This window comes from Piliocolobus tephrosceles, chromosome 21 (assembly GCF_002776525.5).
Source record: "Piliocolobus tephrosceles isolate RC106 chromosome 21, ASM277652v3, whole genome shotgun sequence".
NCBI classification, from domain to species: Eukaryota; Metazoa; Chordata; class Mammalia; order Primates; family Cercopithecidae; genus Piliocolobus; species Piliocolobus tephrosceles.
This window is the reverse complement of record NC_045454.1, coordinates 49,562,096-49,579,595: the sequence shown is the minus strand read 5'-3', so window position 1 is coordinate 49,579,595 and position 17,500 is coordinate 49,562,096. Positions and strand designations below refer to the sequence as shown.

The 17,500-nt window shown below is 50.3% G+C and overlaps 1 protein-coding gene across 19 annotated transcripts in view; it reads left to right on the top strand.

Annotated features, from left to right (window-relative positions):
• The window catches only part of CELF5 (CUGBP Elav-like family member 5), a 78,995-nt gene that overhangs the window by 20,892 nt on the left and 40,603 nt on the right, over positions 1 to 17,500 (top strand). For all 19 annotated transcript variants that reach the window (XM_023183698.3, XM_023183691.2, XM_023183705.1 and 16 more), the window contains exon 2: positions 2,798 to 2,880. In XM_023183698.3, the coding sequence (XP_023039466.1) occupies positions 2,798 to 2,880 (83 nt within the window). The remainder of the gene's footprint in view (positions 1 to 2,797; positions 2,881 to 17,500) is intronic.

The following is a 17,500-nucleotide window of genomic DNA, read 5'->3' as shown; positions in this document are numbered from 1 at the left end:
TTTTGTTTTGTTTTGTTTTGTTTTAGAGACAGGGTCTTACTCTGTTGCCTAGGCTGGATTGCAGTGTTGCGATCATAGCTCACTGCAGCCTCCAACTGCTGGGCTCAAGTGATCCTCCCACCTTGGTCTCCTAAAGTGCTGGGATGACAGACAAGAGTCACCTTGCCCGGCCTCCAGAATGTTCTCATCTTCCCAAACTGAAACTCTATCCCCGTAAAACACTCACTCCCCGTCCCCCTCCCCAGCCCCTGGCACCCCCCATCCTCCTTTCCATCTCTGTGAATCTGACGGCTCTGTGGTCCTCCTGTAAAACCTCTGTCTGTCCTTTTGTGTCTGGCTTATTTCACTGAGCATGGCGTTCTCAAGATTCACCCACGTTGTATCAGGCATCAGAATTTCCTTCCTTTTGGTGGCTGGATAATATTCCATTGTGTGGGTCGACGATATTGTACTGATCCATTCATCTGTGAATGGAAGCCTCGGCTGCTTCCGCCTTTCGGCGACAGTGAATCTTACTGCTATCAACATTGTTATACAAATGTCTCTGTTCGAGTCCCTGCTTTCAATTCTTCGGAATATACACCCAGAAGTGGAATTGCTGGGTTCCGTGGTAATTTTCTGTTTCGTTTTTGGAGGACCTGTCAAACTGTTTTCTGCAGGAGCCGTACCATTTTACATTCCTACCGCAAATATATTTTTTTTCTTTTTCTTTTTCTTTCTTTCTTTCTTTTTTTTTTTCAGTGCTGGAAACCGTTGTCAGCTCTGCCTGGTACCCCCAGGTTTCCAGGGGACTTTTCGGACCTGGGGTGGGATTCACTGGGATTCCCTACCCCCTCCCCACCACACAGCCCAGCTGGTGGGAGCGACCAGCAGGTGGCCACTTTAATTAGCTCCTGGCCTGGAGCAGAAGTGGGCACCGGGGAACTCCGCACAGAGTGCCCCTGGGAGGGGAGCAAGCAGGGAGACCAGGAACCATAGGGGCGGGGTTTGAGGCGGAACAGAGGGTTTGACAACATCAGGGCAGCCAACGATGATCTCATTTCACAGGTCCCCAAATAGGTCCGCTCAGTCCCCTGTGTTCATCCCAGGACCCCTGACCTCCTGTGTGCAATCCCTACCCCACCTCGGGGAAACGTCTTTCAAAATACTTTTGATTTAAGTAGGCTTTCAGGGCAAGGGCGGGTTCTCTTGACTTGCTTGTCTCCTGTCTCTGTCTCTATCAGTGTCTCGGGTCTCCAACCCCTAATGTCGCCCAATCACAGCCTCACTCTGGGCCACTCTATGGGCTGGCCCCGCCCCTTGCCTCCCACCCCTAATGTCGTCCAATCACAGCCTCACTCTTGGTCACTCCCGGGCTGGTCCTGCCCCTTGCCTCCAACCCTACCCCATCCCTAATGTCATCCAATCACAACCTCACTCTGGGCCTCTCCATGGGCTGGCCCCGCCCCTCACCTCTCCTGATTGGTCCTGATTTTTGCCACCATGCCACACCCTCTCAAGCTCCACCCCCATCCAATGGCTGGTTCATCTTGTGGTCCTCTCAGACCATCCCCTCTCCCTCTGATGGGGGAAAGTGAAGACCAGAGAGGGGAAGCGCCTGATCCAAGGCTACAGTGCTGGTCAGTGGCAGAGCCCACTGCTCCCTATCCCAGGGCCAGGCCTTCTTCCAGCCTTCTGGGACAACTAGTGCCCTCCCCATCCTCCCCACTGGGCAGCCCTTCTGCCCACTCCCTTCACCCCCCCTTGTCCAGGACTCTCAGCATCTCTTTTCTGAGCTCAGCCACTGACTTTGTTAATGGCTGGGACTCCTCTGTTCCTCTCCCTGGGCTCACCCTTTGGGGGATGTATGTATGCGCAGGGGTAGAAGGAATGGAAAACACTGAGCCACTTCCACTGTCCCCTCCCGAAACATGGTGACTCCAGCATCCTCTTCTCTTTTTATTTTTTGAAATTGTAGTAAGATATACACAACTTAAAATGTACCATCTTAACCTCTTAACCATTTTTAAATGCATAGCTCAGGCCGGGTGCGGTGGCTCACGCCTGTAATCCCAGCACTTCGGGAGGCCAAGGGGGGCAGATCACGAGGTCAGAAGATCGAGACCATCCTGGCTAACACGGTGAAACCCCGTCTCTACTAAAAATACAAAAAATTAGCTGGGTATGGTGGTAGGTGCCTGTAGTCCCAGCTACTTGGGAGGCTGAGGCAGGAGAATGGTGCGAACCTGGGAGGCGGAGCTTGCAGTGAGCCGAGATTGCACCACTGCACTCCAGCCTGGGCGACAGAACCAGACTCCGTCTCAAAATAGATAAATAAAAATAAAAATTGCACAGCTCAGTGGTATTAAGCACATTCACCTGGTTGTGCAACCACCACCGCCGTCATCTCCAGAACTTTCTCCTCTTCCCAGACTGAAACTCTGTCCCCATGAAACACTCAGTCCTCATCCCCCTCCCCAGCCCCCAGCACCTCCCCATTTTACTTTCTGTCTCTCTGAATCTGATGACTCTAGGGACCTCCTAGGAGTGGAACCACACAGGATTTGTCCTTCTGCGTCTGGCTTATTTCACTGAGAGTGACGTCCTCAAGGTGCATCCATGTTGCAGCCTGTGTCAGAATTTCCTTCCTTTTCTTGGCTGAATAATATTCCGTTGCGTGGATGCACCAGGTTGTGCAGATCTATGCGTCTGTGGATGGAGGCTTGGATTGCTTCCACCTAGTGGCCAACTGTGGGTGGTGCTGCTGTGACCATGGGTGTGCCCGAGCTCTCAACACGCCCGTTTCTCTCCTTTCCAGGCTGTGCCTTCCTCACCTACTGTGCCCGGGATTCCGCCATCAAAGCTCAGACTGCCCTGCACGAGCAGAAGACCTTGCCCGGAGTGAGTCCTGTGTGGTGTCTGGGGAGGAGGGGACAGGGGGTGGCTCCCAACCTGGGGTGGGAGCCAAGGCTGTTTCTGAGATTGTCTTTGAATTCTGTGTGTCTCTGGACTCAGAAAGAGGTATGAGGAGCAGAGGGATAGAAATCATCATCAGAGTGTGCATTTATTGAGTGACTACTGTGTGCTGTGCTCTATATTTTATACCAGAGTGGTTGTGTGTGGTTGTGCAGGTTGTATACTGCACAAGGGCACCTGGCCCAGTGTGTCAGTGTCTTTGGGTTGAGACCTGAAGGATAAAGAAGCATTGGCAGGCAGAGGGCACAGCACATGCCAAGGCCCTGGGGCAGGACCATGCCTGTCGTGTTGGAGGAACAGGGAGGAGGCCTGTGTGGCTGGAACAGAGTGAGGAGGTGGAGAAAGAAACGGGGGGAAGGACAGGGGAGGTGACAGGGCTGGTGGCTGATGGTTGTGTGGACCACGGGGAGAAGCATAAACCATGCTGGTTTCTCACTATAAAAAGGAAAAGGATTTTCCGCGCTTGTCTTTATGGTGCGAATGGAGCCACAGTTCCTTAACATAAGGGCTTTTTTTTTTTTTTTTTTTTTTTGAGATAGAGTCTTGCTCTGTCGCCCAGACTGGAGTGCAGTGTCGTGATCTCAGTTCACTGCAACCTCCGCCTCCCAGGTTCAAATGATTCTCCTGCCTCAGCTTCCCAAGTAGCTGGGATTACAGGCACACGCCACCATGCCTGGCTAATTTTTGTATTTTTAGTAGAAATGGGGTTTTGCCGTATTGGCCAGGCTGGTCTCAAACTCTTGACCTCAAGGGATCTGCCCGCCTCGGCCTCCCAAAGTGCTGGGATTACAGGCGTGAGCCACCGTGCCCGGCCAACACAGGGGCTTCTTGATCATTATTTCTGTCTGCAGAGGAGGCTGACCTGGGTGCTGTCTCTCATGAGTCTCTCCTTATTTTTATTTTTTGAGACAGGGTCTTGCTCTGTTGCCCAGGCTGGAGTATAATGGCTCACTGCAGCCTCCACCTCCTGGGGTCAAGTGATCCTCCCACCTCGGCCTCCTGAGTCACTGGGACAATAGGTGCATGCCATCACACCTGGCTAATTCTTTAATTTTTGTAGAGATGGGGTCTCATTATATTGCCCAGGCTGATCCTGAACTCCTGGCTCCAGCGCTCCTCCTGCTTCAGTCTCCCAAAGTGCTGGGGTTACAGGTGTGAGCCAGCACGCCCAGCCAGCATGCTCAGCACCAGTCTCTCCTGGTCAGCTTTGTCCTCTTTGGGTGGTCAGGAGTCCCCTGCCCCAGTGAAGGATGAGTGGTTCCCCCTGAGCCAGCCGATCCAGGTCCCCAGGCCATGCCTCTTGATGGAGACTGAAGGAACCACAGTGAGCCATGGTGCCCCACCTTGTGAGCTCTGGGGCAGGGAGCTCACCCTTTCCTCCAGAATTCTCAGGGAACTTTCAGCATCCAGGGACATCAGGGCATTTGTAGTCTTTGTGCTTGGCTGACTGTGGGAAATCTGACGTGCGCCTTCCAGGGACCTGAGGTCGTGGCATGAGTTTGACTTGATTCTCAATGAGCATTGGAAGGTTCTGGGCCTGGGGGTGGCCTCTGCTTCGTCTTGAAGAATAGAGAGCCCCTCTTTTGGGTGTGACGTGATGCAAGTTAAAGCGTGGGGTCTGGTGGCCACATCTGTGGGCTCATTGCTCAGCTCCATCCTTGCTGTGTGACCATGAGCCAGTGACTTAACCTCTCTGATCTTCAGCACTGGAAGAGAATAACAGGAAAGGGTGGGGCAATCTATAGAGAAGGTGCTCAATGGAGGGCTTCACTGAGGATATGACATTTGAGAAGAAACCTGAAAGATGGCATGGAAGGCACTCCAGGGAGAAGGAACAGCATGTGCAAAAGTGATCTAGAGTCTGCAGTAAATTCCCTGAACTCACTCTTCATCTTGGACCTTCTGTGAGTGCTTCCCCAAACCAACCAGAAGCTAAAAAAAAATACATTAAAAAAGAAAGAAAAAAACCCCACAACCAAATAAAAAAATCAAACCAGCCAGAAGCTGGAGGGCAGGTCAGTTCATACAGATGAGTGCCCAGGGGCACAGCAGAGTTCTAGGGACCATAGTGGTTATTTATTGCTGCATAACAAATCCCCAAAATAAAGACTTCAAACAATAAACACTTGTTATCTCACAACTACCAGGGGTCAGGAATTTGGGAGTGAGTTTGCTGCATGATCCTGGCTCAGGGAGGTTACAGTCAAGATATCAGCAGGAGCTTGTGGTTGAGGAATCTGCTTCCAAGCTGGCTCCCTCTAGTGACTGTTGGCAGGAGGCCTCAGTTTATCACCACGTGGGCTTCTCCACAGCGCTGCTTGAGCTTCCTCACAACATGGCATCTTCCTGAGCACATAACCAAAGAGTGATCGAGGAGGAAGCCACAGTCCCCTTTAAGCCCTAGCCTCAGAATTACACACCATCATTTCCACCACATTCTAGCACCAGGAGCCCAGGGGTGCAGAGCAGGGTGGGAAAAGGTGGAGGGAGGAATTCAAGGGACAAAGCAACTCAATACTGGATTTGTCCAAGGTTAGTTAGGTAGCCTGCAAGCTGCAGAGTGGGGATTTGGACCTTCGTGGTCTGGCTCCAGACCCTGTCCTGTTGCCTAATTCCTCTAAGTTTAGTGAACCACATTTTTGCATGGCATCAGGTCCTGGGTGGAAGCTCTGGTCCTTCTGTCCAGAGAAATCTGTACATACATGGAGATTTACCAACACTTCTAAGGAGTCCCCCCAGCTAAGCACTTCTCCACCATTCCTTTGTCCTCATTTCCCTGATGAAGGTAACTGAGACCCAAACCCAGTCTCTATTCCACTGTCTGAGGCCTTAGGGACCTTGAAACCAGTTCTCTTCCTGTTGGGTGCCAAAGCTGGGCTCTGTACTCTGTTGGCAGCCAGGAGGAAAGATGGAAGAGGGTGGAAGGACCAAGAGCCATGAAGTCTTGTGCCCTTCTTGCCAGGTGGGTGTCCAGGATCTGAGTCCACTTTGAGATGAGGAGATGCCACAATCACCAGCAGCTCCTTCTCTGCATCCACTTGAGGGGCCTCTGTCCTCTCCCTGCCTACTCTCCCTGGCTCAGTCCATAAATTCATAGCTTCCATCCATTCATGCACCCTTCCATCTACCCATCACCCATCTACCCATATGTCCACTTACCTGCCTACCTGTCACCCCATCTACCTGTCATCCATTCATTCACCATCTACTCATCCACCTACCTACCCACACATCCATCATCCACCCATCCTCTCATCCAGCCACACTTCCATCCATCTACCCATCCATCCATCCATCCTTCCACCCACCCATCTATCCATCCACCCATCCACCCATCTACCCTTTCATCCATCCATTCACACACTCATCCATTCTTCCATACATCCATCCACCCATCCACCCATCAATCCATCAATTCATCCATCCATCCATCCATCCACCCACCCATCAATTCATCCATCCATCCATTCATCTATCACTCACTTATCCACCCATCCATCCATTCATTCACGCATATACTCATTGCCTACCCACACATTATGCATCCATCCGTTCTCCCATTCAGCCATACACCCATCCATTCACCCACACATCCATCCATCTACCATTCATCCATCAAGTCACTCACTTATCTATCCACCTACCCATATATCCATCCATCTGTTCACCCGTTTGCCCTTTTATCCATCCATCCATTCACCCATCCATCCATTCATCCATCTATCCATTACCCATCCACCCACTTGTCTATCCATTCATCTGTCCACCCATCTACCCTTCCATCCATCCATTTATTCATCACTCACTCTTCCACCCATCCATCTATTAATTCATGTATACATCCATCCACCTATCTATCCTCCCATTCACCCACACATCCATTCACCCATCTACACTTCTTTCCATCCATCCAACAAATTTTTATCAAGTACCTAGTATTTACTGCACACTATGCTAAACTCCCATCACCAGTTCTGCGACTGGTCACCTCCTGAGTGACTCCTGTGGCCATCTCCCAGTCCCCATCCCCCTAGACCCAGTGGGGCTCAAACTGGCTATGGGACATCCCCCCATTTTTTTTTTTTTTTGAGACAGAGTCTCACTCAGCCCAGCCTGGAGTGCAGTGGCCAGATCTCAACTCACTGCAAGCTCCACCTCCCGGGTTCATGCCATTCTCCTGCCTCAGCCTCCTGAGTAGCTGGGACTACAGGCACCCGCCACCTCACCTGGCTAGTTTTTTGTATTTTTTAGGAGAGATGGGGTTTCACCATGTTAGCCAGGATGGTCTCGATCTTCTGACCTCATGATCCGCCCCTCTCGGCCTCCCAAAGTGCTGGGATTACAGGCTTGAGCCACCGTGCCCGGCCGACCCCCCAATTTTTTTTGAGACAGAGTCTCACTCTGTTGCCCAGGCTGGAGTGCAGTGGCTTGATCTCAGCTCACTGCAACTTCTGCCTTGTGGGTTCAAGTGATTCTCCTGCCTCAGTCTCCTGAGTAGCTGGGATTACAAGCACAAGCCACCACGCCTGGCTAATTTTTGTATTTTTGGTAGAATCGGGGTTTCACCACATTGAGTAGGCTGGTTTTGAACTCCTGATCTCAAGTGATCCACCTGCCTCGGCCTCCCAAAGTGCTAGGATTACAGGCGTGAGCCATTGAGCCCACCGCCCCCTGACTCTGCTTTTTTTGAACCAGTTTCTCTCCCTCAGTCCCTGGGCATCAGCCTCTTCTCCTCCCTCCTCCTTGCCCCCAGAGCTCATGGCTCCCACATCCTGCCCTCTTATTTGTTGCCTCCTCTCTGCTTCCACCTCTGTGTTCTCCTGAGTTCAAATCTTAACTTCCCCTCTCCCAAGCTGTGTAATCTTCAGCAAGCGTCTTTCCCTTCAAACCTCAGTTTTCCTTATCTCCAATATGGGTAGCACTTTCTCCACCTAACCAGGCTGCAAAGATTTAAAGAAGTGAAGGTGGGGCCGGGTGCGGTGGCTCAAGCCTGTAATCCCAGCACTTTGGGAGGCTGAGACGGGTGGATCATGAGGTCAGGAGATCGAGACCATCCTGGCTAACACGGTGAAACCCTGTCTCTACTAAAAAATACAAAAAAATTAGCCGGGCAAGGTGGCGGGTGCCTGTAGTCCCAGCTACTTGGGAGGCTGAGGCAGGAGAATGGCGTACACCCGGGAGACGAGCTTGCAGTGAGCTGAGATCTGGCTACTGCACTCCAGCCTGGGCGACAGAGCGAGACTCTGCCTCAAAAAAAAAAAAAAAAAAAAAGGAAGGGAAGGTGGGTCGGGCGCGGTGGCTCATGCCTGTAATCCCAGCACTTTGGGAGGCAGAGACGAGTGGATCATCTGAGGTCAGGAGTTCAAGACCAGCTTGGCCAACATGGTGAAACCCCATCTCTGCTGAAAGTACAAAAATTAGCTGGGCATGGTGGCAGGGGCCTGTAATCCCAGCTACTCGGTAGGCTGAGGCAGGAGAATCACTTGAATCTAGGAGGCGGAGGTTGCAGTGAGCCAAGATCGCGCCTCTGCACTCCAGCCTGGGTGACAGAACAAGACCCTGTCTCAAAAAAAAAAAAAAAAAAAGAAAAAGAAAAAAAGAAAGGTGCAAAGTGGATACTATTTTTGGAGATGTTAAGCCCTTATATTCTGGTCCTTGGCCATCCTTAGTTTCTAAAAATTTCTCACTCCCCAGACACTGACGACCCAGCCAGGGCGCCAACCCCTAAAGTATTCGCGGGTAACTGCCTCTCCCGCCTGGAGAATTTCTATCCTGCTTTCAAGATAACACCCGGCTGTCTCCTCCTTCTGCTCATCCCTGACCTCTCAGGGCTGGGGGTGTCAGTGTGTGGCTCTGACTCCCCCCAGATTGGGAGCCCCTCAAGGACAGTCCCTGGCTGAGTCCTCCACACCCCTTCGTTCATTCAGCATTGACTGAGCATCTGACTTATGGCAGAATGAGGATAGCGTACAAACAGAAAATAAACAAGCCAGTGAGAACAACATTGAGATAAGAAATGCGGTGACTGGGCCAGGCGCGGTGGCTCACGCCTGTAATCCCAGCACTTTGGGAGGCTGAGGTGGGTGGATCACGAGGTCAGGAGATCGAGACCACGGTGAAACCCCGTCTCTACTAAAAATACAGAAAAATTAGTTGAGCGAGGTGGCAGGTGCCTGTAGTCCCAGCTACTCGGGAGGCTGAGGCAGGAGAATGGTGTGAACCCGGGAGGCGGAGCTTGCAGTGAGCCGAGATCGTGCCACTGCACTCCAGCCTGGGGGAAAGGGGAAAATCTGTCTCAAAAAAAAAAAAAAAAAAAAAAAAAAAGAAATGCAGTGACTTTCAGAGCAATGACTCAGGATGGAGGTTTCATTTATTACCATTATTATTATTATTAATTTTTTTTTTTGAGACGGAGCCTAACTCTGTCACCCAGGCTGGAGTGCAGTGGCACGATCTCGGCTCACTGCAACCTCCACCTCCCGGGTTCAAGCGATTCTCCTGCCTCGGCCTCCTGAGTAGCTGGGATTACAGGCATGTGCCACCACACCACGCCAGTTTTTGTATTTTTAGTAGGGACGGGGTTTCACCATGTTGACCAGGCTAGTCTCAAACTCTTGACCTCAAGTGATCCACGCACCTCGGCCTCCTAAAGTGCAGGGATTACAGGTATGAGCCACTGCGCCCGGCCTTATTATATTTTTTCTGAGACAAAGTTTTGCTGTGTTGCCCAGGCTGGAGTGCAGTGGCACGATCATAGCTCATGGCACGATCGTAGCTCATGGCATGCTCCACTAATTTTTAAACTTTTTGCAGAGGTGGGGGTCTCACTCTGTAGCCCAGGCTGGTCTCAAGTTCCTGGGATCAAGTAAGCCTCCCACCTCTGCCTCTCAAAGTGCTGGGATTACAAGCGTGAGCCACCGGATTGTGCCTGGCTGGGTGTTCCATTTAGACAGGGTGGTCAGGGAAGGCCTCTCTGAGGAGATGGCCTGGAGAGGAGGGAGACGTGCACTCTCTGCAGGAAGGGCGTTGCTGGCAGAGGGAACAGCCAGTGCAAAGGCCCTGAGGCTGGACCATGCCCGGAGCATGTGAGGACCACTGAGGTCAGAGGAGTGAAGAAGAGTGAGTGAGGGGAGTGAGGGGCAGAGTGGGTGGAAAAGAGGGGGAAGAGGAAGCAGAGACAGGACCACCACAGTGAACAGCTTGAATTTTGTTCCAAGGGTGATGGGGACCAGGAGAGAGTAGCAAGCAGAGGAACGATCTGGTTTGATTACTTCCATTATTTATCATTGTTATTATTATTCTTATTGAGACCGAGTTTCGCTCTTGTTGCCCAGGCTGGAGTGCAATGGTTCAATCTCGGCTCACTGCAACCTCTGCCTCCCAGGTTCAAGCGATTCTCCTGCCTCAGCCTTCCTGAGTAGCTGGGATTACAGGCATGCGCCACCACGCCTGGCTAATTTTGTATTTTTAGTAGAGATGGGGTTTCCCCATGTTGGTCAGGCTGGTCTCCAACTCCTGACCTCAGGTGATCTGCCCACCTTGGCCTCCCAACATGCTGGGATTACGGGCATGAGCCACCATGCCCAGCCCTGTGACTTTTAAATTTTAAATTTTTGATTAATTTTTTTTTTTTTTTTTTGTAGAGACAGGGGTCTATGTGGCCCAGGCTGGTCTCGAACCCCTGACCTCAAGCGATTCTCCTGCCTTGGCCTCCCAAAGTGCTGGGATTACAGGCGTGAGCCACTGCACCCGGCTTGTGTCTGTGTCCCTTTGCTTTTCTCTTAGAAGGACACTTCTCATTGGGTTTAGGGCTCAGCCTACATCCAGGATAATTTTATCTCAAGATCCTTAATTTAATTACATCTGCAAAAGACCTCTTTTCTAAATAAGGGCACATCCACAGGTCCCCAGGGCTAGGATTTGGGGTTTTTTATATATGTAATATATTATATATAATATATATTTTATATATTATATATTTATATAATTTTATATATTACATATAATATATTATTCATAATCTATTATTATATATTATATATTATATATGTTATTATATATATATATTTTAAATTTTTTTAGAGACATGGTCTTGCTCTGTCGCCCAGGCTGGAGTGCAGTGTTGCAATCATAGCTCTTTGCAGCCTCGACCTCCTAGACTGAAGCAATCCTCCTGCGTCAGCCTCATGAGTAGCTAGGACTACAGGCACATGCCACCATGCCTGGCTAATTTTTTATTTTTTGTAGAGATGGAGTGTCACTATGTTGAGTCTCACAAGACCAGTTCAGACTGGTCTTGAACTCCTGGGCTCAGGCAATCCTCCTGCCTCGGCCTCCCAAAGCGCTGGGATTGCAGACAGCTACTGTGATCAGTCTGGATTTATCTTTTGGGGAGCCACCATCGAACTCACTCCAGGGGTGACCACAGAACCAATGGCCAAATGTCAGGGTAACCCAGGGACAGCACCCTGAGGGAGAAGCAGGCAGTCTGTGTGGACGATTTAGTGAAGGGCGGACAGGATGGCTTCTTTTTTTTTTTGAGATGGAGTCTCGCTCTGTTGCCCAGGCTAGAGTGCAGTGGCCGGATCTCAGCTCACTGCAAGGTCCGCCTCCCGGGTTTACGCCATTCTCCTGCCTCAGCCTCCCGAGTAGCTGGGACTACAGGCGCCCGCCACCTCGCCCGGCTAGTTTTTTGTATTTTTAGTAGAGACGGGGTTTCACCGTGTTAGCCAGGATGGTCTCGATCTCCTGACCTAGTGATCCGCCCGTCTCGGCCTCCCAAAGTGCTGGGATTACAGGCTTGAGCCACCGTGCCCGGCCAAGGATGGCTTCTTGAAGGAGGAAGTGTTTGGGATGGGTCGAGAGATGGAAGGATGTTGACAGATGGAGGTGGAGATGGGGGTGGGTGGGGATGAAACTTACCAAGATTTGGAGGCCAGAACATGCCCAGCATGCTGTTGAGTGGGAACTCATGGGAGCCTCTGTCACCTACTGATGGGGGTTAGGTTAGATAAGGAGGGATCTCAACCGGGGTGATCCTGCCCCCGCCCCAGGACACTGGCTGCTGTCTGTGGACATTTGTGATTGTCACGACTTGGGGAGCACGACTTGGTGAGGGGATGAACCTGCCATGGAGTGGGTGGAGGCCAGGGACCCTACTCAGCACCCTGCAGTGCCCAGGATGGCCCCACCCCAGAAAGCAATTCAGCCCCAATGTCCACAGTGCCCAGGGGGATAGATCCTGTGTTCGTTACTTTGGGGAAAAAGTTGATTCATCAGACACCAGAATAAGCTCCCAATGGGGCAGACGGTAGAAACCAGGACCCCAGCTCCTGGGATTCTCCTCCTCTCTCCCTCCCCACTCAGGGTGCAGATTTTAATCTGTGCAGCCTCCTGGGACCTCAGCAGGGGAGAGGGTCATGGGACGCAGAGTTTCTTGGGGGTCCGTGGAATCCCCTAACCTGGGGAGGGGTCTCAATCAGGAGTGATCCAGCCCCCAGGGGGACACTGGGCAATGTCTGGGGACATTTGTGGTTGTCACCACTTGGGGGTGCTCCTGGCATGGAGTGGGTGGAGGCCAGGGACGCTACTCAGCACCCTGCAGTGCCCAGGATGGCCCCACCCCAGAACGATCCGGCCCCAGTGTCCACAGTGCCTGGGAGGGAGAGACCTTGCCTAGGAAGATAAGGAGCAGGTGATGTTCTGGAACAGTATTATCTAATAGAAACAGAATGTGAGCCACATATATAATTTAACATGTTCCAGAAGCAATATTTAAAAAGTAAAAAAAAAAACAGGTGACATTAATTTTAATAATATATTTCTTTTGAACCCAATATATCCCATTTCTTATCATTTCAACATGCAGTCTTTCTCTTTCTCTCTCTCTCTCTATATATATATATATATTTATTTCTTTATTTATTGAGATAGAGTCTCTCTCCATCACCCAGGCTGGAGTGCAGGGGCATGATCTTGGCTCGTTGCAACCTCCACCTCCTGGGTTCAAGCAGTTCTCCTGCCTCAGCCTCCCAAGTAGCTGGGATCACGGGTGCCCACCACCAAGCCCGGCTAAGTTTTATGTTTTTAGTAGAGATGGGGTTTCGCCATGTTGACCAGGTTGGTCTCGAATTCCTGACCTCAAGTGATTCTCCCGGCCTCAAATGATCCTCCTGCGCCTCAGCCTCCCAAAGCGCTGGGATTACAGGCCCCAAAGTGCTGAGATTACAGGCATAAGTCATCAAAGACTGGCTAAATATATACGCATTTTATTTTATTTTATTTTTAGACATAGGGTCTTGCTCTGTTGCCCAGGCTGGAGTACGGTGGCAAGATCATGGCTCACTGCAGCCTCAAACTCCCGGGCTTAAGCAGTTCTCCTGCCTCAGCTTGCCAAGTAGCTGGGACCACAGGTATGTGCCACCACACCTGGCTAATTTTTAATTTTTTTGTTGAGATAAGGTCTTGCTACATTGTCCAGGCTGGTCTCAAATTCTGGGGCTCAAGCAATCCTCCTGCCTCAGCCTCCGAAGTGTTGGGACCACAGGTGTGAGCCACTATGCCTGGCCATGATTCTACCTTTTCATCAATTTTATAAAATGCGCATACAGATCAAGGGTTGCTGATAGAAATTAAATGTCCAGGGTGCAGTGGCTCATGCCTGTAATCCCAGCACTTTGGGAGGGTGAGGCAGGCAGATCATGAGGTCAGGAGTTCAAGACCAGCCTGGCCAACATGATGAAAACCCATGTCTACTGAAAATACAAAAATTAACTGAGTATGGTGGTACATGCTTGTAATCCCAGCTATTCGGGAGGCTGAGGCAGGAGAATTGCTTGAACCTGGGAGGCGGAGGTTGCAGTGAGCTGAGATCGCGCCATTGCACTCCAGCCTGGGTGACAGAGAGAGACGCCATCTCGGGGGGGAAAAAAAAAAGAAAGAAAGAAATTAAATGTCCAAATCTGTGAGAGAACAATATACACCAGATTTTCAACATTTAGTATGGAAAAATTGGATGTGAAATAGCTCATTAATAATTTTCAAGACCAGGTGTGGTGGTTCTCACATCTGTAATCCCAGTGTTTTGGGAGGCTGAGGCAGGAAGATTGCTTGAGCCCAGGAGTTCCAGACCCACTTGGTTAACATAGAGAGACCCCATTTCTACAAAAAATTAAAAAAACTACTTGGGCATGGTGGTGTGTACCTGTAGTCCCAACTACTTGGGAGGCTGGGACAGGAGGATCACTTGAGCCCACAAGGTTGAGGCTATAGTGAGCTAGGATTGCACCACTGTACTCTAGCCTGGGCAAGGCAGTGAGACCTTTCAAACAAAAACAAACAAAAACAAAAACAAGAGGGTCCCAGAATGGACTGAAGTTTGCTGAAGCCTGTTCTAGACCAGCGCTATCCATGGAACGTTTGCAATGGTGGCTACTTTCTCTGCCTGTGCTGTGCAGTATTACTGGTAGTACTGATTACTAGCTCCGTGTGGCTGTTGAACCTTTGAACTGGGACAAGTGTGACTCAGAAACTGATTTATTTATTTATTTATTTATTTATTTATTTATTTATTAATTATATTTTTGAGACAGAGTCTCGCTCTGTACCCCAGGCTGGAGTGCGCTGGCGCGATCTTGGCTCACTGCAACCTCCGCCTCCTGGGTTCAAGTGATTTTCCTGCCTCAGCCTCCCGAGTAGCTGGGATTACAGGTGCGCACTCACGCCCGGCTAATTTTTGTATTTTTAGCAGAGATGGCATTTTGCCATGTTGATCAGGCTGGTCTCAAACTCCTGATCTCAGGTGATCTGCCCATCTTGGCCTCCCAAGGTGCTGGGATTACAGGCATGAGCCACCATGCCCGGCCAAGAAACTGATTTTTAATGTTACTTAGTTTTGTTAAATTGAAATTGAAACCTAAAGTACCACATGTGGCTAATGGTTACAGTATTGGACAGTACAATCCAGCATGTTCTAGACCAGGCGTCAGCTGTTGGGCTACACAGCACAGATCCAGAGTGTTCTAGACCAGAGCCCAGCTACCATATGGGATGTAGACTGTTCTAGACCAGAGAGGTCAACTACTGTATCATGGACAGCAATAGGTCTAGAATATTCTAGACCCAGGTTCTGTATCATATCGGACAGCACAGATCTGGAGTCTAGAATCTAAAGCAAGAGAAAGGCAAGATTTAAATTTACACTTAATTACACTTAAGGGCCAGGCACAGTGGCTCACACCTGTATTCCCAGCACTTTAGGAGGCTGAGATGGGGAGGATCACCTGAGGTCAGGAGTTCAAAACCAGCCTGGCCAACATGATGAAACCCATCTCTACTAAAAATACAAAAATTAGCCAGGCATGGTGGCACATGCCTGTAATCCCAGCTACTTGGGAGGCTGAGACAGGAGAATCACTCAAACTCAGGAGGTGGAGGTTGCAGTGAGCCAAGATCACGCCATTGCACTCCAGCCTGGGTGACAGAATGAGACTCTGTCTCAAAAATTTTTTTTAAATTAAAAAATAAATAAATCTGTGGCTCACGCCTGTGATCCCAGCACTTTGGGAGGCCAAGGTGGGCAGATCACTTAAGGTCAGGAGTTCAAGACCGGTCTGGCCAACATGGTGAAACCCCGTCTCTACTAAACACACAAAAAATTAGCTGGGCATGGTGGCAGGTACCTATAATCCCAGCTACTTGGGAGGCTGAGGCATGAGATTGGCTTGGATCCGGGAGGCGGAGGTTGTGGTGAGCCGAAATTGCACCATTGCGCTCCAGCCTGGGCGACAGAGCGAGACTCTGTCTCAAAAAAAATTTTTTTAAATAAATAAATTGGCCAGGCGCAGTGGCTCACGCCTGTAATCCCAGCACTTTGGGAGGCCAAGATGGGAGGATCACGAGGTCAGGAGATTGAGACCATCCTGGATAACATGGTGAAACCCCATCTCTATTAGCCGGGCGAGGTGGCGGGCGCCTGTAGTCCCAGCTACTCGGGAGGCTGAGGCGGGAGAATGGTGTGAACCCAGGAGGTAGAGCTTGCAGTAAGCTGAGATTGCGCTACAGCACTGCAGCCTGGGCGACAGAGTGAGACTCCGTCTCAAAAAATAAATAAATAAATAAAATTAAATTAAAAAATAAATTTACAGTTAAGCCACTACATTGATACATCCAATGATAAATCCAGTTATTTGTCTACATCCAGAATATATCACATGCTCTATGTTACTTCATGTAAGGCCCTGCGGTAACACAAAAATGGGAGGTACAGCAAGCCTGTTCACAAGGGGGAAAATGGGCACAGACACATAGGATCACAGTCCATCCACATTGCGGGGTTTGAGGTCTCTCATCAGTGGCAGCTCAGGGGTGGCAGGTGGGATCTTAAGCAATGTCCTTCTCTGTGTGGGCCTCAGTTTCCCCAGCTTTCAATAAGAGGCATGGGATAGACATCGTCGTAATTTCCCAGCACAGCGGGGGGACCTCACCTCACTGCCACGTCAGCCTGGGAGGCTGCGGCTGCTGCTAGCCCCATTGGAAAGAGGGGAGACCAGACTTTGGGAGGCCGAGGCGGGTGGATCACGAGGTCAGGAGATCGAGACCATCCTGGCTAACATGGTGAAACCCCGTCTCTACTAAAAATATAAAAAATCAGCTGGGCGTGGTGGCGGGCGCCTGCAGTCCCAGCTACTCGGGAGGCTGAGGTAGGAGAATGGCATTAACCCAAGGAGGCGGAGCTTGCAGTGAGCCAAGATCGCGGCCACTGCACTCCAGCCTGGGTGACAAAGCAAGACTCCGTCTCAAAAAAAAAAAAAAAAAAAAAAGAAGAGAGAGGGGAGACCAGGCTGGGCGTGGTGGCTCATGCCTGTAATCCCAGCACTTTGGGAGGCAGAGGTGGGATTACCTAACGTCAGGAGTTCGAGACCAGGCTGACCAACATGGTGAAACCCCGTCTGTACTCAGAATACAAACAGTTAGCCAGGCATGGTGTCGTGTGCCTGTAATCCCAGCTACTTGGGAAGCTGAGGCACAAGAATCACTTGAACCCAGGAGACGGAGCTTACAGTGAGCCGAGACTGCACCACTGCACTCCAACTTGGGTGAAGAGCAAGACTCTATCTCAAAAAAAATAAAAAAAAAAAAAGGTGAAACAAGAAGGCACACATAAAAGATGACAGACTATTATCCCATTTATGTTAGGTTAAATGGAAAACAGGCAAAGAAAAAAAGAAAGAAAGAAAAAAAAACACACCTAGTGCTTTAGGGCCATATTTATAAATGGCAAAACCACGGAGAATTTTGTTTTTTTCAGACGGGGTGTCACTGTGTCGCCCAGGCTGGTCTCAAGTTCCTGGGTTCAAGCGATCCTCCTGCCTCAGCCTGCTGAGTAGCTGGAATTTCAAGGGCACACCACCGTGCCCAGTAAAACCATGAAGAAAAGCAAAGGCATGTTACCGACAACCAGACAGTGCCTCCTTCAGCAGAAAGAAAAGGGTTGGCCGGGCGCGGTGGCTCAAGCCTGTAATCCCAGCACTTTGGGAGGCCGAGA